This window comes from Microplitis mediator, chromosome 3 (genome assembly GCF_029852145.1).
Source record: "Microplitis mediator isolate UGA2020A chromosome 3, iyMicMedi2.1, whole genome shotgun sequence".
Classification (NCBI taxonomy): domain Eukaryota; kingdom Metazoa; phylum Arthropoda; class Insecta; order Hymenoptera; family Braconidae; genus Microplitis; species Microplitis mediator.
This window is the reverse complement of record NC_079971.1, coordinates 20,200,947-20,218,831: the sequence shown is the minus strand read 5'-3', so window position 1 is coordinate 20,218,831 and position 17,885 is coordinate 20,200,947. Positions and strand designations below refer to the sequence as shown.

Genomic DNA, 17,885 nt, shown 5'->3' with positions numbered 1-17,885 from the left:
TTTTAATTTTATCTATACATAGTAGAATTTATTATACAGATAGTAAAAAAATATAATCGTTTTAGCAAAAAATACATTGCGTATAGTAATTTTTAATATTTTGTATAGTAACAAATCCCATATTGTATTAGAAAATTTACTTTCTTAAATTTGGATTTATTAATAGTACTTGATAGTAAAATTTATTATACAAATAGTAAAAAATATAATCGTCTTAGCAAAAAATACATTACGTATAGTAATTTTTAATATCTTATTATGTAATTATTACTAACTAGTAAATTTTACTAAACGTTTAGTAATAATTACAATACAGAATGTATTTTTTCATATCTGTTAGTGAATTTTACTATAGTATTGTAATTTTTACCATCCTTTTTTCTCCGTGTATAAAAATTTTACTCTGTTTTTGATCTGCCCGGACCGAAAAATTTGATCTGATTTTAGTCTAATTGGACTATTTGATCTGTTTTTGATCTTGTTTAAATTAAAACTGTGTGTTGTTAAAATGATCGACTTTTCAATAAGATATATAAAATTTAAAAATTACTGAATTTCCCGGTGGCATAAAATGAAAAAATTTTCATGTTATTTGTAATTAAAATTTATGAGCTTCAGCATTGAAAATTCATTTACTAATTTTTGAAAATGTCTTCTTCCATTTACATTTATTACTATTTATTATTTATTTATTTACATAAATTATAAGAAGAATGCATCGGAAAAAAAGAGAGGGGATACAACTTTGAACGAACTACACGTGCGCAAGCGCATCAATCGATTGTATTCGAGAGAGGGGAGAGGTTAGAACTGGCATACGGGCCCATTCCCGTCTACTCTTTCATTACTTTGCCGATCGTCTACCGAGTAACACGCTTTGTAACGACTTAATCAACGTTTACCGTCAGCATTTTGCTATTTTAATCAGTGATCCCGTGATTGTGAATTACGTGTTACATTTTAAAAACTATCGATATTTTTTTAACTAAAAAGTTTTCTTTTTAAATTATAAAATGGAAGCACTTAATAAAAGTCCGTCGAAGGCTCTCGAAAATCAAGTTCAGTGGGATTTAAACACAGAATTGTCTGAACAGTTTAATTTAATTTCAACTATTAGAATGTTAATTTTTATGTTTAAACTTAAATTTAATAACTGCCGTATTTTTGAATATACTGACTTAAATATAGTGAGTGATAGTTTAAAGTATATTGTGAGTGAGTTAAAAAATCTTAGTGCACAATTTGAAATGATTGAAGAAATGATGAGTCAGGGAATTGTGACTAGTGTGACATGTGCGCTAGCAGAAACAATTGGGAAATATTCGGACGATATTTTCGATTGGTATAGAAGAGAATTATATACTACCAGATCCAGCCAAGATACGACATACTCCACATCTGATGTCGAAACCAAAGAGTGCAAGAAGATGACGACGTCAACCAATAAAACTCTCCATGATCATCGAGAGCCCATCGACATTTTTAACCACTCGAAGAAATTTTTAGTTTCTTACGCTGAAAATTTCAAAGAGTTTCTCCAGTCATCGACGAGTAAAAAGCTGCGTTTTTTTTTCCAACGAGCCATAAATCTACCCATTAATTCGCTCACAGTAGGTAGCGGTAGTGAACTGACTGAGACTTACGATAAGTTGAGATCCGTTTTTGAAGGACAAGTTCCAACAAGTATCGATTATCATTCAGAAGGGATCCACTTTTGTAAGAATCTATTTGCCAAAGCAGTGCTACAGCAGGGAGAAAACTTGGTATCCACTAAGCCTGAAATGGCTTTTGGTTTGGCTGCAGTTATCGTAACTTTGTGCAACGATATTCCAGATTTGATTGAGCTTCTTTTGGCACACTTGAGGATCAGCTGCCCATATCTATGTCCAGTTCTGTTAGACCAATCTGAAGGACAAAGTCCTGAGGATTACAAAAGATCTTTGGGCTATAAATTTATAGATGGAACCATTGAAAAGAAGGAATTTTATCTCAACAGAATGTCGGGGATTATAAAGTTATATGCGGCAATTATCGTTGCGAGATTGAAACGTAACGAAAATCGCCGTCATCCACATGGTCTGGAGAATGCTTGGAGCTTGTTAAATGTCTTAATAAATTTCAAGCTTGTTCCAGAACATGTGGATGCCATAGCAACGGTGATCCACGACATTCTGCAAACTTGTGGCTCGTCGATGATTAAGGAGAATCCCTCCCAGCTAAAAATTTTAATCAATAACATAAATGAAAATTATTTTTCAGAGTTGAAGAAGAACGGCGCAAGTCCAGGTCCAATTGGAAGACTGGGATTGATCATCGGCCTTTTTTATAAACAAGGCCATTTTCCGGAGCCTGAAGGACAGCTGCCAATTGAGTTCTGGTAATTTTCAATAAAATTGAGTTTTTTTTTAATTATTTAATTTTTTTTGCATGTTACTGTTAAGATTTATATGTTTATTCGATACATAGGGATAGGTATTTAATATTTTGCATGTTAGTAATAAAATGACAACGGCCGGCTTGGCCTTCAAAAATATTCTTTCTCAGGATGTCTCAAATTGATATTCATCCGATAAAGAAATATTTTTGTTGGCAGACGACCAACTCAACGTTCCGAAAATATATATTTAATCACATGACTTACGAAAATCTACAGAAATAGTCTGCAGCAATTCTTAAAAAGATACTTGTTATGACAATATAAGGTAAAAGTTGTAAAGTTGCTCAAAATGTCGTTTTTTTTTTTTTTAATGCTTATTGTTCAAATTCCACGATTTTCACATCGTAAATTATACTAAAGAGCTTAAGACGTTATGTTATTTGTCTGAAATATGATTTCGTAAGTGAAATTTCCAATGCTCCATCGTAAAAATTATGATTATAAAGGTATAGTCTACCACTACAATAATCAATAAGAAAAATTAAGAAGTTAGCATCGTGAATTCAACTTTTTTTTTTTGTGAATAGAAAACCCACTGGTCTTTTTTAAAATTCGAAGTGATTTAAATTACTAAAATTCTCACTCGTTAAAGTTAAGCCTTACTCTAAATAAGCACTACTGAATTCACTGTACTAATACCGAGTAAACAAAGTTCCATCGTAGATTTCAAATAATAATTATTTTTTTGTTTGTCTTGTAAGAAGTATAAAATTTTGTCTCAAGTCCCAATAGGATTTTCCCAACGTTAAAAATGATCCTCTTAATGTGTCTAGATTTTGTTTATATCCGCTCATAGAAATAAGGTTTTATTTTTTCATCGTATTAGATCATAACAATAATTAATATCTGATGTTGCCCGCATATTTTAAATATTTTTAGATTTCCTTAAATATTATCTAGTCTTAGTAATTCTAGCTTAAGTAGTTTTTCTACCTGATCTACCCCCCCCCCCTACTCGGGCTGTGCTCGAGCGCCATACATTTAATTCAGGTCCACCTATTCCTTCACGTTCTTTTCATTAATTACTGTATATAATATTGTTAGGCGTTTGTCTTATGTAGGACCGTACTTAAAATGATTTTTAAACACGTCCTTAGCAGTTATCTTGTTCTTGAATCGGTACAAGGTATTTAATTTATTTTGAATAAAAATGGACTAAATTGTAGCTTCCCTGATTAAAAGAAGCGGTTGGAAGCGATTCAAAAATTTCAAATTTCTTCGAATCGGATCAAATTCTCGTACGATTTTGGTAAGAATTTGAAACGATTGAAAATTAATTTAAATACTTAAATAATTTAAATACTTTCAAATTCACTTTTGCTATTAAAAAATATTGAAAGCGATTTAAAATTACAGATTAATAATACTTCTGAATTCACCTTAATGATTAGAAAGTATTTGAAGCGATTTAAAATCATAAAATTTTAATATTTTGCAATTGACTTTTGCTATTAGAACATATCCAAAGCGATTTAAAATCCTAAGTAATAGAAAAAAGAAGTTCAAGTCCTGTGCTTCAGCCTGCTTGGCTACCCCGTGAAAAATGAATCATACATGGCCATATATGAATGCTCCATTAACTATCTACAATAGTAGTAAAATTTTTCAATGGTTATAATAATTAATTTTACCATTGAAAATGATACAGTAACAACTGATAGTGGTGACGATTACTATCGAAGATGATAATTGTAACTATTAAAGATTATATTTGTCATAACTGAAAATGGTACTTGTTACACTGTAAAAAATCCGGAGCGAATCCGGAGTGAATTGGGAGTGAAATAAAATCCGATTTCACTCCGGATTCACTCCGCCACTCGGAGTTTTAATACTTGAATAAATTTATATTAATTTATATGAAACTGCTAAACAATGTGTGTGCGAGTGTGTGTTTGCGTGCATGTGTGTGCAGGTGTTTGTGTGCGTGTGTGCAAATGTGTGCGTGTGTGCAAATGTGTGCGTGTGTGCAAATGTGTGCGTGTGTGCAAATGTGTGCGTGTGTGAAAATTTGTGCGTGTGTGCAAATGTATGCGAGTGTGGGAATTTGTGCGTGGGTGCAAATGTGTTTGTGTGTACAAATGTGTACGTGTCTTCTAATGTGTGCGTGTGTGCAAATGTGTGCGAGCGTGTGTGTGCGAGTGCGCGTGTGTGCCTAAATATGTATGTGTGTATGTGTATGTGTGTGCATATCAGCTGATCAATAATGTAATACGCGAATTTTAACTTCGATTTTATTATGTGGAGTTATATTTTATTAATAATATTTTCAAAACTCCGCTCCGGAGTGAAATTCACTCCGAGGGGAGTGAATAATTAAAAATTCAATCACTCCGCATTCACTCCGCGAATTTTTTTCAGTGTACCATTCTAGGTGGTAAAAATTCTTACAACAGGAAATAGGATGAATTTATATAAATTTAAATCCTGTATTTATATTCATAATATGCACGTGTGTATGTGTGTATGTATGTATGGATCCACGTGCGTGAATATGCGTGTGCACGCGCGTCTGAGCGTGCGTATGTGCACGCATGTATCCGTGCGTATGTGTGTGCCCATGTGTGCGCGAAAGTAGTGGCTGCGCTCGAGTGTGTGTGAAATTAATTATATTCACAATTAAACAAAGTGAAAATTACACGTACACAAGCTTTAGACTGAAACGCCGGTATTTAAATTATTTATTAGCTTAGATAGTAATTGTTATTTGGGCTGATGGTAACTATTGCTATCAGATTAAAAAATTACGATGTTGATAATAGTCATAACTAGTTAAGATAATAAAAGTTATAATTTCTGATTACCATAAATTATTATAAATGTTACCATCCCGAGTAAAAATGAAATTTTAATTTTTTGACCAAAAAAATATTTCTAAGTCGATCGCCGAACGACCGCTGCACGGTGTCCGCACCATATCGCCGCACCACCGCTGAACCACCGCCATTTGGCGGAAAATTCCGCCGCACGCTTCAAAAAAAATCTCCCAGCACCGCCGCACCACAGCCGAAGCATAGCCGAACGTTTCGAATTTTTGAATTTTATACCGCCGCACCACAGCTGAAGCACCGCTGCACGCTGACAAAATACAGTGGATAAATTGATACAATTAATGGATCCTGCAATGGTCATTAATTAGTATTAATTAAACAATTCATAAATATTTATTTTTATTTTAACGAATTTTATTAAATGAGCATCCATCAAATTGTTATAAAATAAACTTTAATTATAATTATTATGAGGCCTAAAATGTTGATAATGTTTTTTTTTTTTTTTTTTTTTTTTTCAAAATCATTAGTACCTGTAATTATTCTATGCTTAGCTTATAAATTATTAGAGTTATTATTGCCAAAAACAAACGTTTATAGTGGGTGCGGCAAACCCACTTTTACTCGAACAGTCACGGCTATGGTGCGGCGGTGCTTCGGCGATTAAAACGCGTGCAGCGGTGGTGCGGCGGTGCTTCGGCGATTAAAACGCCGTGCAGCGGTGTTTCGGCGGTGGTGCGGCGAAATTCTGTTTTTACTCGGGATAGTTGGTAGATACTACAACTTAGATTGTATATTTAGTAATTTAAATGATATTTACTACTGTCAAATTCAGTTCAAAAATTATACTATAACTTGAGAATAACTTTTACAATAAAATTCTCTCCATGTAGGATTACTAAAACTATAACATTGTTTTTAGTTGTTACAACTTTTTCATTTTAAACGTTTTATAACGAAACTTAAATAATGATTAATAATAAGATTAATGATAGTAAGCAAGGGGTACGTAAATATTATAAAAACACATGAAAAGAACAAAATTACGGGTCCCGTCGCTCTGAGAATATACACGGAAAAAACAGTTCTGTAAAAATGACAGAAAAGTCTGTAAAATTTACAGATGTTTATCTGTCAATTAAATTATGTAATTTTTACAGAACCAAAAATGTAATTTTTACATTGTGAGTTCTGTAAACCTAAATCTGTAATTTTTACATTTTGAGGCTGTAAACGTTGCATAGTGAAGTTGTAGAATTCACAGAAGTATTTATGTATAAATACAGAGCAAAATACATGTGCACATTTACCCCCATACACCTGCACACATGCGCACGCTTACCCGCACACTTACCCCCATTCGTGTGAGCTCGTGTAGTGAGCTCACGTGTGTGTGAGCTCGTGTAGTGAGCTCATTCGTGTGAGCTCGTGTAGTGAGCTCATTCGTGTGAGCTCACGTGTGTGCGTATGCATGTGTGAGCTCAGGTGTGAGCGTGTGCGCGCCCTTGTGTGTGAGTGTGTGCGCTTGCATGTTTGAGTGTGTGTGCGTGCAAGCGTGTGTGCGCTCGTGAGTTTGTGTGTGTGTGTGCGTGTGTCAAGATATTTTTTGCGTTTTGTAAGCTTTCCAAAGTTAATTCTCTGAGCGGACGCAGTTTACCCCGCTTTAACACCGGTGAATTACTCCTCCTACACCGGTGTAATTTTATTTTAACACCGGCCGGAGTTAAAATGAGTCCATTTTTAACACCGCTCTTTTTACAGTGTACAGAAAAAATATGTAATTTTTGCAGAATATTATCTGCTAGTATTACATTATGTTATTTATAAAAATAACATTTATGAATTTGTAGAAATAACATATTTTATCTGTAAATGTTACAAATAATATCATCAGTAAATTTTACAGATTTTTTTCTGTAACTTTTACAGAACTGTTTTTTCCGTGTAATTGAAAATATCAATCGAAATTAATAAACCATTATTATAGGATTGAAGTGGCCATTTCGTTTAGTCAGTCTCATAAATATAATTTGATGAATTAACTATTCATAGGCAGTGCTGTTAACGTGGCTGAAAATCCGTTACCCTGGTATATTTCATTACTCGCAAATACAACCGACAGTTTTCTAAGCGTTGAATTAACTTGCCAAGAGTTTTTGATACCGCAATAGAGCCCAATAAGAACCGCACGTTTATTCTTGCCGTCTTTAATTTCGAGAAAATCATTTATACAACCATCACTCATTTCAAGAGCAAAGTAATTGATCGTCATTACTATACGATGATTTTTTGGTGCTGTAATGTACCATATGCACCGTCTATTTGGCGGATACGCATCAGGATAATTTGTTGATTCTAAAATGAATGGCGCATTTCTCTCAATGTCAATGTTACTTCCGCAAATAGTCTTATAATCAGCTCGGAACCCACTGTAAGTGATTTTCTCACTTGCTTTCACATATGCAACTAGTAAATAATTACTAGCAATTAAATTAACTGAATAAACATCTCCACAATAACGAGCTAATAAAAATTAATTTTATATATTAAATTTTGATCATGACAAATAATGATATTAAACTGTGAAACAGCTTAATTCTTTTGTACGAAAAAACGAACCCAAAACTGTACTAGTATTGTGATAGCCATTTCTGATTTCCAAATAATCAACTGCACAATCAGGACTCTCGTAAATACTTAATGACATAATAAAAAGCTCGATTCTTTCACCTTCGGCAGCCCTTATTCTCCACTCACAACGTTCGACACCCACCAACGAGCGATTTGGATTTATTGGCGACCTAAAAGAACCACTAGGCTCCAATAATGCTCCTCCACATTCTAAAAAACAAATCAAATAGTTGTTCAACTCATGATAACATATTTTAAGTATTATATGACGATTCAAATTTATATGAAACAATAATTATCATAATTAAAAAATAAAACATTACTTGGGCACTGGTACAAAATATTTGTTGTAACTGAATCACCCAAACTGATTTTATTATTGTATCCAATAGCTGGGACTTCGTGTTTATTTTCTTGCCTCGGGATAATCGTTTTTAGCCCGCGGTCGGATGAAAATGAATTTTCCGGGTAGTGCATTACTGATCGATGATCATAAGTTTGATTAAATGTTTCTATTTCACCATGTGATAGTTTCATAAACTCATCTAAATACTCTTTTTCAAACAATTAAAATATGCTTATAAATGGATTGAGTTCTGTACTGATCATATATTTTATATTACAATAATTACACAGTAAAAAATATATTGTATCTGTGTTCAATTTTTTGTGTTGATTGTTTTTTGTTTAATCAACAAATATCACTATATTACTTTCGACGTCTGACCGCTAGTTCGCGCGTGTGTCTCTGTGTGTGTGTGTGTGTGTGTGTATGCAAGATTTTTTTGTCCGACGACATCTTTAGAACTAATCAACCTTTTTAGACGGAAGTGGCGGCAATCGAAAAGGCTCACTAAGCTTATCATTTAACTTGTATAATTATATAACTAAAAAAATATAATTATAATTTAAAAATTGAAATTAACTTGTTTTTAATAATAACCAGTGAGTAGCAATTACCGGTTAGGTTACTTTGTTTATAGCTATATATTAAGAGCGGGAACACGACTTGGCAACAGCACGATTTGAATTGCGATCTGGCGCTTACACGCACCGGACGGCGCGGCGCCGCATTCACGAGATAGTCCTCAAAAATATATAATGATTAAATTTCTAAGACAGCTGTATAATTATTATTAATATTAATCCCTTCTAGAAGATTCAAAAAGAAAATTAAAATTTTTTGGAATATTTTTTTGGTAAAAACAATAAAAAACCATCGAAATGTAAAAAGTGCGGCGCCACGTTCATAGCGCGTGTGACGAAGGGTTAAATGAATATTTTTTAAGATTTGATAGAAAAGGTTATTTTACTAATCATGAGTTTTTTCAGTCTTATTTGAAAAACAAAATCTGTCACTTTGAACATAAACAAGTGTATAAATACCTGGATGTATATTTTGACCAATGATATGAACATATTTATCACGGTCTGGACGATTATGTTCATGTTCAAAACCAATTGCGTGTCCCAATTCATGAAGAATTATTGGAAAGTCGACACACTCCTTTTGTAAACTAATTAGTTTTATTTTTGGAAAATGCGGTAAAAACGTAAAACAACATCTGCAAGTTTTTATTGATTATTAATAAGAATTGATTATATTTATATTGAACTGAATCGTAATTCAATGAAAATATAAATACCCGCAATCTAGTTCAGTAAAATGTAAAAACTTTGTATGGACTTTCGGGATTCTTTTAACAAATGTTATGCAAGTTGATCTCTCCCACTCACGCATTGCTTCTCTTATTAATCTCTGTTGTGATTCAGTAAAAATATTGTCGAATTCATAGGGAATGATACCCTTATCCCAAAGACGATTTTTATCTGTTGTGGCAGCTGTTCTGCGTGTTCTATTAAACAATTCTTGATCTTTCACAAGCTGTGTTACGTTTTTCGTATCGCGGTTGAAGGCTTCATGTGGTAAAATATATGAATTTATTACAGTTATTATTAACATAAGCAATTGGACTGCAAAAACATGCGAAATAAATCCCATTTTTCAATTATTATTTAACAAATATTTATTTATTTTTTCACGTTGAACCTGGAGTAACAAAAAACAAAAACAATATTTATGAGCAATCAAGTGTTAATCAGTTCTTAATCATAAATTCATTTATATGTGCAATTATAACTTATTATTAAAAAATCTCTGTTCAAACTCTATTGAAGTAAAAAAATATTTCACAGTACCTTAATATAAATTTTTCTTTTATAATTAAATATATATACACACCTACATATATACTATTATATTAATTAATTATTACTCGTGGTCAATCTTATAATATTTTTTAAAAATAGTTTTATATTTTGTAATTATTTATAATCTTTTTCTTTAAGTCGTATTAACAAAACTAAATGTTTTTTTAGTGATATTATTGTCGATACTGAAATTATTTTTTATTTCAATCGATGTCAATGATTTCTAATGCGATGATCGTCATTTCCGTTTTTCTAAAGACATTAAAAAATCATTTGATAAGAATAAGTAAAGCTTTGAGGAACTAGATAGAAAAATAATAAATATTGTTACTAAGGCCAACTATGATTAAGTGTATTTATTTATTTATTTATTTATTAGATCATGAAGCGATTGCTCCCTTTGATCACATACTCAAAGAATAATACAGTTATAGTTATTAAGTATAACCTTAACTATATATAAACATATACATATAATATAATTTGTAACGGGGTGGAATCCTTCCACATTACGTTTTAAATTAAATTTCGACTCGCGCCAAAAGATCCGCCGTCCTTCTTCAACAACTGTCAACAATTGGAGAAAATACAGTCACTGGTGCGCCGGGGTCGCTACGGTCGAGTCCCGACTTTTGGTTTTAGGGGTTGGCCAACTTGAGTGGAGAGGTACGAGGGCCAGAGACGACGAGCGATCGGTCTCTTGGCTCGCAGCAACCGCCGTGGACGGACGTGCCTTTCTATCAACTACCACTAGCATCTTGGTTTCCACAAGTTTCTACTACTACTACTACTACTACACGGGCTGCTAGTCATCATTCAAAATGGGCCAAGAGCATATAAGCCCACGGCTCGTGGAAGCTTATTCCTAATTAAGTTTATTAAGTTTATTTAAACGGTTATTCATAAAATATTTATTGTGGATTGGAAAGGATTGGAATGGTTTGGTGGACTTGGAAGGAAGGACTGGTTATGGTTTTGGTCTTGGAGGAAAAGGATCGTTGGAATAAGAAGGACTGGTTAAGGTTGGAGATTGTTGGAGTAAGTGAACTCGTTTGTCTTATTGTCGGGTTAACTATTCATTTGTTAAATAATATTTTATTAATTGAGGAGTTGTTGTTTATAAAAGTAGTCGAGTCAATTTGTTAGAGTCAGTAGAGTCACATTGTTGTTTATAAAATTAGTCGAGTCAGTTTCATCATTCATTTTGGGTTATTGTTCATCTCATTAATTTTCTGTAAAGCGGCTTCGTTTCAATAAATGCCATTGTTTTATTATTAAATTGGATATATAATACTGTAACAATCGATACACATGAATAACTTTCGATCCCAAGTGATTTACAATTTAACTTAATTAAATTTTTCTTTTAATTATTTTTATAATTCAAGGTACATCCAACGATTTAAAAATGAGTTTTGGACTTACTTTGAATTAATTAAAAATACTTTGAAATAAACAGCAATTATAATATCGAAATAAAATAATATAACGCATGAAGAAAGAGTAAGTGAAATAGAAGTAAAACCCAGCGGATAGACAAGTATCTGTCTTTCTCTCTCATAAACGCAGCTGCACTGCGATGGCCGGTTTACTCGGTAAAGTCCTCAACGGCAAACTTCACATAGAATTATTTTTGATCTCTTTCTTAATATTTCCTACTTAAGCCTTAAGTAAATTCTAATGTCTAAATCAAGTTAGCTTAAAAATTCTCCCTTAGATCTAAATTTTATTACCCAAGCACTTAATTTAACATCATCTAACACCGATGAATATTACAGTTCCCACGAATTCTATGTTGATTTTATTTACCCGAAAAGTAGAGTAAAGAGCTCCTGTCATTTAAATCAAAATTTTATTTCTTTCTGTCTCGCTGCTAATGGAATTAAAGAGTGCATATCCACCCGCTAATGAAACTAACGGTTTCCCATGGATTCCGGTAGCTGATAATTTTTGATGATATAATTTTCAGAGGTCCAAAAATTAAAATAAATGTCACTTAAATTTACGATCTCCTGTTATTTTCTATCATCTCCATACGGAGATCAGAGGTAAATTTTAAAATGTTTTCTTAAAATTAAATTATCGCTTTTAAAAATATGTACCACTAATGGACTTAAGTAATTAATATTTGGTCGCAAATGAATTAACCGTCTGTATCTCTGAGTCCCTTACAAATAGTAAATTTTCTAAGATGACAGGTTTCCGAGAATGAAAGTAAATGTCACTCAAATTTATGATCTAATCCTTTACTCTCACGCTCTCAATATTTTTAGCCCCACTTTTCTCCCAAAATTTTCGTATATAAACCCCGGAAAAATAATTAAAATCAGTCATTACTTCTACTACCGAAACCCTTGTCGGATCTATCTAAATCCGAGAGTAAGGCTCACTGAGTCGACTTCAAAATTCGTTCTCGTGACGCTCCACGCCTAGGCAATCGGGGGTCCTAGATCGATAATCGCAATTCGATTCTTTTATTTTTTTTAAAAATTCAACATCTAAAAGTCATTACTTCTACTACCGAAACCCTTGTCGGATCTATCCGCGAGCAAGATTCCAAAATTCGTTCTCGTGACGGTTCACAGCCTAGGCAACCGGACTCCTAGATCGATAACCGGAATTCAATTTTCTTTACTTTTGTAATTTAAACCTTTGTCGGATCCATCTGCGAGTAAGACTCACTGAATCGACTTCAAAATTCGCTCTCGTGACGGTCCACAGCCTAGGCAACCGGACTCCTAGATCGATAAACGCAACTCGATTCTTTTACTAAAAATTATAAATTACGCGACTTAAGTTTTATTTTTAAAACCTTTCCTCGTGAGGTCCTACGCCTAGGCATCTGGACTCCTAGGTTGGATACCTAAAATAAAATCATTTGAGTTCGCATTAAAATTAATTAAACCCCTTCACGTGACGTCCAAATCGGAGTCCTTGTTCAGGAATAGTTAATTCCGCTAATAAAAACCTAAAAATCATAGCAAATTCACTCGAAGGCAAAGCCGGCCTTTCGGTTCAGCGTGCAGTGCGTTCGTTTGAATAGATTCAACCTGTGAATCTCAATAAACTGTCATAAACATTGTAAATTCCTGTGCGCACAAATTCAAACTGGTGAATTTGGAGTGAGTGTGTGTGCAAGTATATTAACCCTTCTGGGTAAGTCTAAAATTATAATATTTACATGTAAGATTTAACTTGTCAATATACAACACATGTTTTTCTTTTAATACATTCGTCTTTTATTTACTGTCCTTTTTCTCCAGCATTCAAGTGCTAGTAAATTAAGTCATAGTAACCCTAAGTAAGACGGAGAAAGAACACGGTCTTCTCGAGGGCCCATATTCACCGACCCAATATCCCTCTCGCTCAAAAATCCCGGACCTACCCTAACGCCACGCAGGTCATTGAACGGGACGGTCTATAGTACATCCGCTCGGTACAAATAGACAAATAAGTTATAAAATAATAAGAAATTAAAAACATTCTTATATCAGCCACGTGACCCCGATTCCTTGGTTGGATGACAGAATATAATAATTTCATATTATAATTTATAAATTAATAATCGGTGCCCAATCACTCATATGTTCTCACACTAGCCACGTGACGGTTCAATCGAACTCCTTGGTTGAGTAATAGAACGAGGTAATTCGGTATTCCGATATTAAATAATAAATTAAAATAACCCTTTCGCCCGTCGCCTTCACTCACTCCGATCGTGACAATACTAATTTATCGCAACCTTCCTGACAAATTAGGTATAAGAATTCTCTCTTCATATTTTAATACTGTGTGGTCCAGTAAGGGGCTTACTCTCACCTGGAGATACTGAGTTCAGCTAGACAGGTTTGCAAGACACCTTAAGTTTTGCGCATGTGTGGGACACTTATTGTATTGAGACCACAATCACAAATTAATATAATAAGTGCACCCATTACAAATTATTATAATTATTATAGTAGTTGTTGGACATTTTCTCACATTATCAATATTTTCACTCAATATAGTTCACTCATAAATTAAATTAAATTATATTTAATTAAATTGAATTAAATACTAGCCTCTACTACTTCATATTTCTCTAAATCTAATAGATATAAGTATCATCGATTACGGAACTCATCTAGTGTCTCAACTGAGGTGTTCTCGAACGGAAGTGAGTTCCAGAAATTGCAACCAGTAATAATAAACAACCTTTGATACGATGTTGTACATGTGAACGGAACTGGAAGAGTGTTTGTTTTCTTATGATCGCGTCTAGAAGCAATATTTGTTTTGAGCATAAGCTGACTACCGAATAGACCTGACCTAAGAAGTTATAGAGCCTTATAAAATTCACATGCAATTAACTGTAATCTGCGGTTTTGTGGTTAAAGCCATCCGAAGTGTCGCCTATGTCGTGGTATTGGGCTTGAATATAACTTGAATCGACTTAAATAAAAATATTGACTTAATTAAAACTTACCTGGAATAAAATTAAACCAAACTGATCGGTATTTTTTTCGAAAACTTCGATGTTGGGTGATTTGTGAGATTGTTGGGAATATTTGTTCCAAAGTTCACGCCTGTAAGTCAAATAATGTCAAAACGCAAGTATTTTAATCTTTCACTCCGGTAAAACCCCCCTCGGAGTTAGTTTTCGGAAAAAATACCGATGATGGGTGATTCGTAAGATTATTCGGAAAATTTGTGCCAAAGTTCAAGTCTGTAAGCCGGATAATGCAAAAACGGAAGTATTTTTATCGTTCAAACTACTGAAATCCCCCACGGGAAAGCCGAAGGGAATTGATTTTGTCCATCTTTTTTAACATTGAATATCTAGATGACGATTTCAACGTCCAATACTTCCGACTTACGATTCACATTTCGACTTGGGGGTACATTCAAGTTCACATTGGGTTAAATGTATTCCAGGTAAGTTAATATTTCTATTTAAGCCGATTCAAATTATGTTCAAGCCCAATAAGTTACTTAAGTTAGATGTGAGTTCATTAAGCTTATGTAAATTCAATGTAAGTTCTATAAATTAACGTAAGTTAAATGTAAGTTCAATATTTTGACTCGGGATCTTTTATTTATAATATATCTTTATTAAACTATACAAAAAAACACCAGTGCCCGACTAGAATTTCTTCCTGATTTGCCTGAAGTACCATAAGGACCTTATCAGGTTAATGTAAGGTTTGCCTTATTAGGACAAACCTGACAAGTTCCTTGTCAGGACCTCATCAGCATATCCCTATACAAATAAGAAGTTATTTGTCATCAGGTCAACCTGACGAGTTCCTGATCAGGATCTCATCAGGATATCCCTATACAAATAAAAAGTTATTTGTCATCAAGTCAACCTGACAAGTTCCTGATCAAGACCTCGTCAGGATAGTCTTATTCAAAAAAAAGTTATTCGCGATCGGGTCAACCTGACGAGTTCCTGATCAGGACCTTATCTGGATATCCTTATTTTAAAAAAAGTAATCCCACCCCTTCAAATATTTCATTTACAGGCTAAAAATTAAAGAAAGTACAAAAGAATATTATATAAAAATCACGTCAATCATTGTAGCACAGATTTTTTACTTCTTCATCAGTTATTTTTTGACATCATAATGAATATTATATTTACACTTTCAAGATCACTTGTGTATGTCAGGCCAGTGGATAGCATCGATGACTTTGAATCGAAAGGACGCAGGTTCGAGCCCAGCAGTTATCGGGATTTTTTCATCAATAAAAAATATGTTTACTTCCTCTAATTAATGCTTTCAATACAATAGATAACATTCTCGATCGAATTAAAATTCTCTTATTTTTTTTTTGCAATTTAATATTTTTTTAAAAATAATTACTAATAAGGTAATCCTGATAAGGATTTGATGAGGATAGCCTGGTAAGGACCTGATAAGGCAATCCTGATAAGGGCGTGATGAGGATATCCTGGTAAGGTCCTGATAAGGCAATCCCGATAAGGACCTCATGGGTCTTATGCGTTACATCCATATCAGGATCCTCGTCAGGATACCCTGATCGGGACCTTATTTGAAATAAGGTTAACCCAATAAGGACCTTGTCAGGTCCTTATGAAAAATTCTAGTCGGGTAGCTGCAACAGAACTGATTCCTGTAGCTGCTAAAGGGCCATGTCCTGTTACAGCAACAGTTCTTTTTTTTCCGTGTGGTATCATGAAAATAAATAATGCGCAGTTAAGAGTAATTCCGTACTTACTTTTTTTTTTTTATATTTACGCGCACTATTTAGTATTAATCAATTCTTATGAGACTGATAAATGTTTACAGAAAATGAAATATAAAAACACTAAAAACAATTAAGATATGAACTCATTCTTTATAGTTAGAAAAAGTCTAAGTTTATAGATTATTATCTTCAGACCATAAAAAATAATCCACAAATGTTGATTGTAAAAAAATTTGTAAAAATAATGCTAGATTTAATCTTACTATTGTGATTGTTGATAAAAGTAAAAAACAAAACTATTAAATATAATTAAAAAAAAAAAACAATCGTTAATTACAAAGTGAGAAATCAAAAAATGAGAAGGTTGTTCTTTGTCACAGCAGATATCTATCTCAATTATATCAAAATTTTCATAAAAAATAAAAAATACATCAACTAATTCGAATACAGACTAATTAGTCTAAATACAGTACAGTTAGTCTAGAAATTAGATTAAATTTTGTGACGGGGTTAACACCGATTTTGGTGTTCAATTTAACACCTGGATAGCGTGGACTGACGTCGGTTTTTTACAGTGTTTAAGCTCCTGAAGTTTGCAAACAGTAAAGACGTAAAAAGATTCGGGGTTCCCTACAAGATCAATCGGTTTTAAAATGTATTTTTAACTGCGACGTAGAAAAATTTTATTTCTATTGACAAAATAAAACAATTTTGTAAATATCCGCAGTGGCATTGAATTATCTCATTGTTTTAAAATTTATCACTTTGTAGTTAATGATGTTTTTTTTTTATCAATTAAATTTAGTGGTTTTATTTATTTATTTTTATTAATAATTATAACAGTAAAATTATAGCTAGCGTTTACTTCTACAAGTTATTTTTGCAGTTAATTTTGTGAAATTTTTTTATGATCATAATATAAAAATCTATAAATTAACGTTTTTTCTTTTTACTTAGGATACTCTAATATCTGAATTTTTTTGTTTACATTTTCTAGAATAGGGTAATACATGTTTAATACTTCGCATAGAAAACAATTTTTATCACTATCTAAAAAGGACTGATATCTATTCGTATCAATCTGTTGTTTCGGATATACGGAAAATAAACAATAGTAGTGGCAACTCTCTGAGATAGTACTGAGTACTTTCTGTAAAAAAAAAAATTTCAGAAAGTACTGTATACTATCTAGACTGTATTCACTACTCTCTGGATAGTACTGAGTACTTTCTCAGACAGAAACCACCAATATCTCATATAGTACACTCTTAGACAGTAGTCAGTGGCATCTGTAAAGTAACGAATACTTTGCCGGAAAGTATAGACGCATTTCTAAGATATTATAAGATACTATCTGCAGATAGCATGTGTGTCGATCTGCAGATGACAGTGGCTACTGTGCCAGACAGGACTGTATACTGTCTGAGATAGTAATCAGTACTGTCTCAAATAGTTTTCAGGAATATCCAAGAAAGTAAAAGTGAATTACGATTTTGAATTTTATTATTTCATTAAATTAAGCCAAATCAAAATCAATTAACTTTAATTCAGGGAATGAAGTCGTAATAGCTAATAATACCAATAAACAATTAAAAACTAATTGTGTCGAACAAATTTTTTTTCACGTTCAATTTTATAAAAAA

General features: G+C 32.9%; 3 protein-coding genes across 3 annotated transcripts; 1 reads left to right on the top strand and 2 right to left on the bottom strand.

Moving 5' to 3' along the window:
• The first annotated feature begins 1,247 nt into the window (after positions 1–1,247).
• LOC130665976 (mRNA export factor GLE1-like) lies at positions 1,248–2,381 on the top strand. The gene has a single exon (XM_057466609.1). It carries the CDS (start codon positions 1,248–1,250, stop codon positions 2,379–2,381), a length of 1,134 nt encoding a protein of 377 aa, XP_057322592.1.
• Positions 2,382–7,246: 4,865 nt separating this feature from the next.
• Positions 7,247–8,515, bottom strand: LOC130665975 (bone morphogenetic protein 1 homolog). The gene is made up of 3 exons (XM_057466608.1): positions 8,163–8,515; positions 7,828–8,049; positions 7,247–7,731 (listed from the first exon to the last, which is right to left on the bottom strand). The coding sequence occupies exons 1-3, from the start codon at positions 8,374–8,376 to the stop codon at positions 7,247–7,249; spliced, it is 921 nt and encodes a 306-aa protein (XP_057322591.1). The 5' UTR covers positions 8,377–8,515.
• Positions 8,516–9,151: 636 nt separating this feature from the next.
• LOC130665974 (bone morphogenetic protein 1 homolog) lies at positions 9,152–9,841 on the bottom strand. The gene is made up of 2 exons (XM_057466607.1): positions 9,486–9,841; positions 9,152–9,404 (listed from the first exon to the last, which is right to left on the bottom strand). The coding sequence occupies exons 1-2, from the start codon at positions 9,839–9,841 to the stop codon at positions 9,152–9,154; spliced, it is 609 nt and encodes a 202-aa protein (XP_057322590.1).
• Positions 9,842–17,885: the final 8,044 nt, after the last annotated feature.

Bases quoted from the DNA above. Each gene is read 5' to 3' on its own strand.
- LOC130665974 (XM_057466607.1), bottom strand. From the start codon at position 9,841: ATGGGATTTATTTCGCATGTTTTTGCAGTCCAATTGCTTATGTTAATA. The intron at 9,405-9,485 runs GTATTTATATTT...AAAAACTTGCAG, and splicing joins TTTACTGAACTAGATTGCGG to ATGTTGTTTTACGTTTTTAC.
- LOC130665975 (XM_057466608.1), bottom strand. From the start codon at position 8,376: ATGAAACTATCACATGGTGAAATAGAAACATTTAATCAAACTTATGAT. The intron at 8,050-8,162 runs GTAATGTTTTAT...TTTGTTTTTTAG, and splicing joins TATTTTGTACCAGTGCCCAA to AATGTGGAGGAGCATTATTG. The intron at 7,732-7,827 runs GTTCGTTTTTTC...AATTTTTATTAG, and splicing joins CAATACTAGTACAGTTTTGG to CTCGTTATTGTGGAGATGTT.
- LOC130665976 (XM_057466609.1), top strand. From the start codon at position 1,248: ATGATTGAAGAAATGATGAGTCAGGGAATTGTGACTAGTGTGACATGT.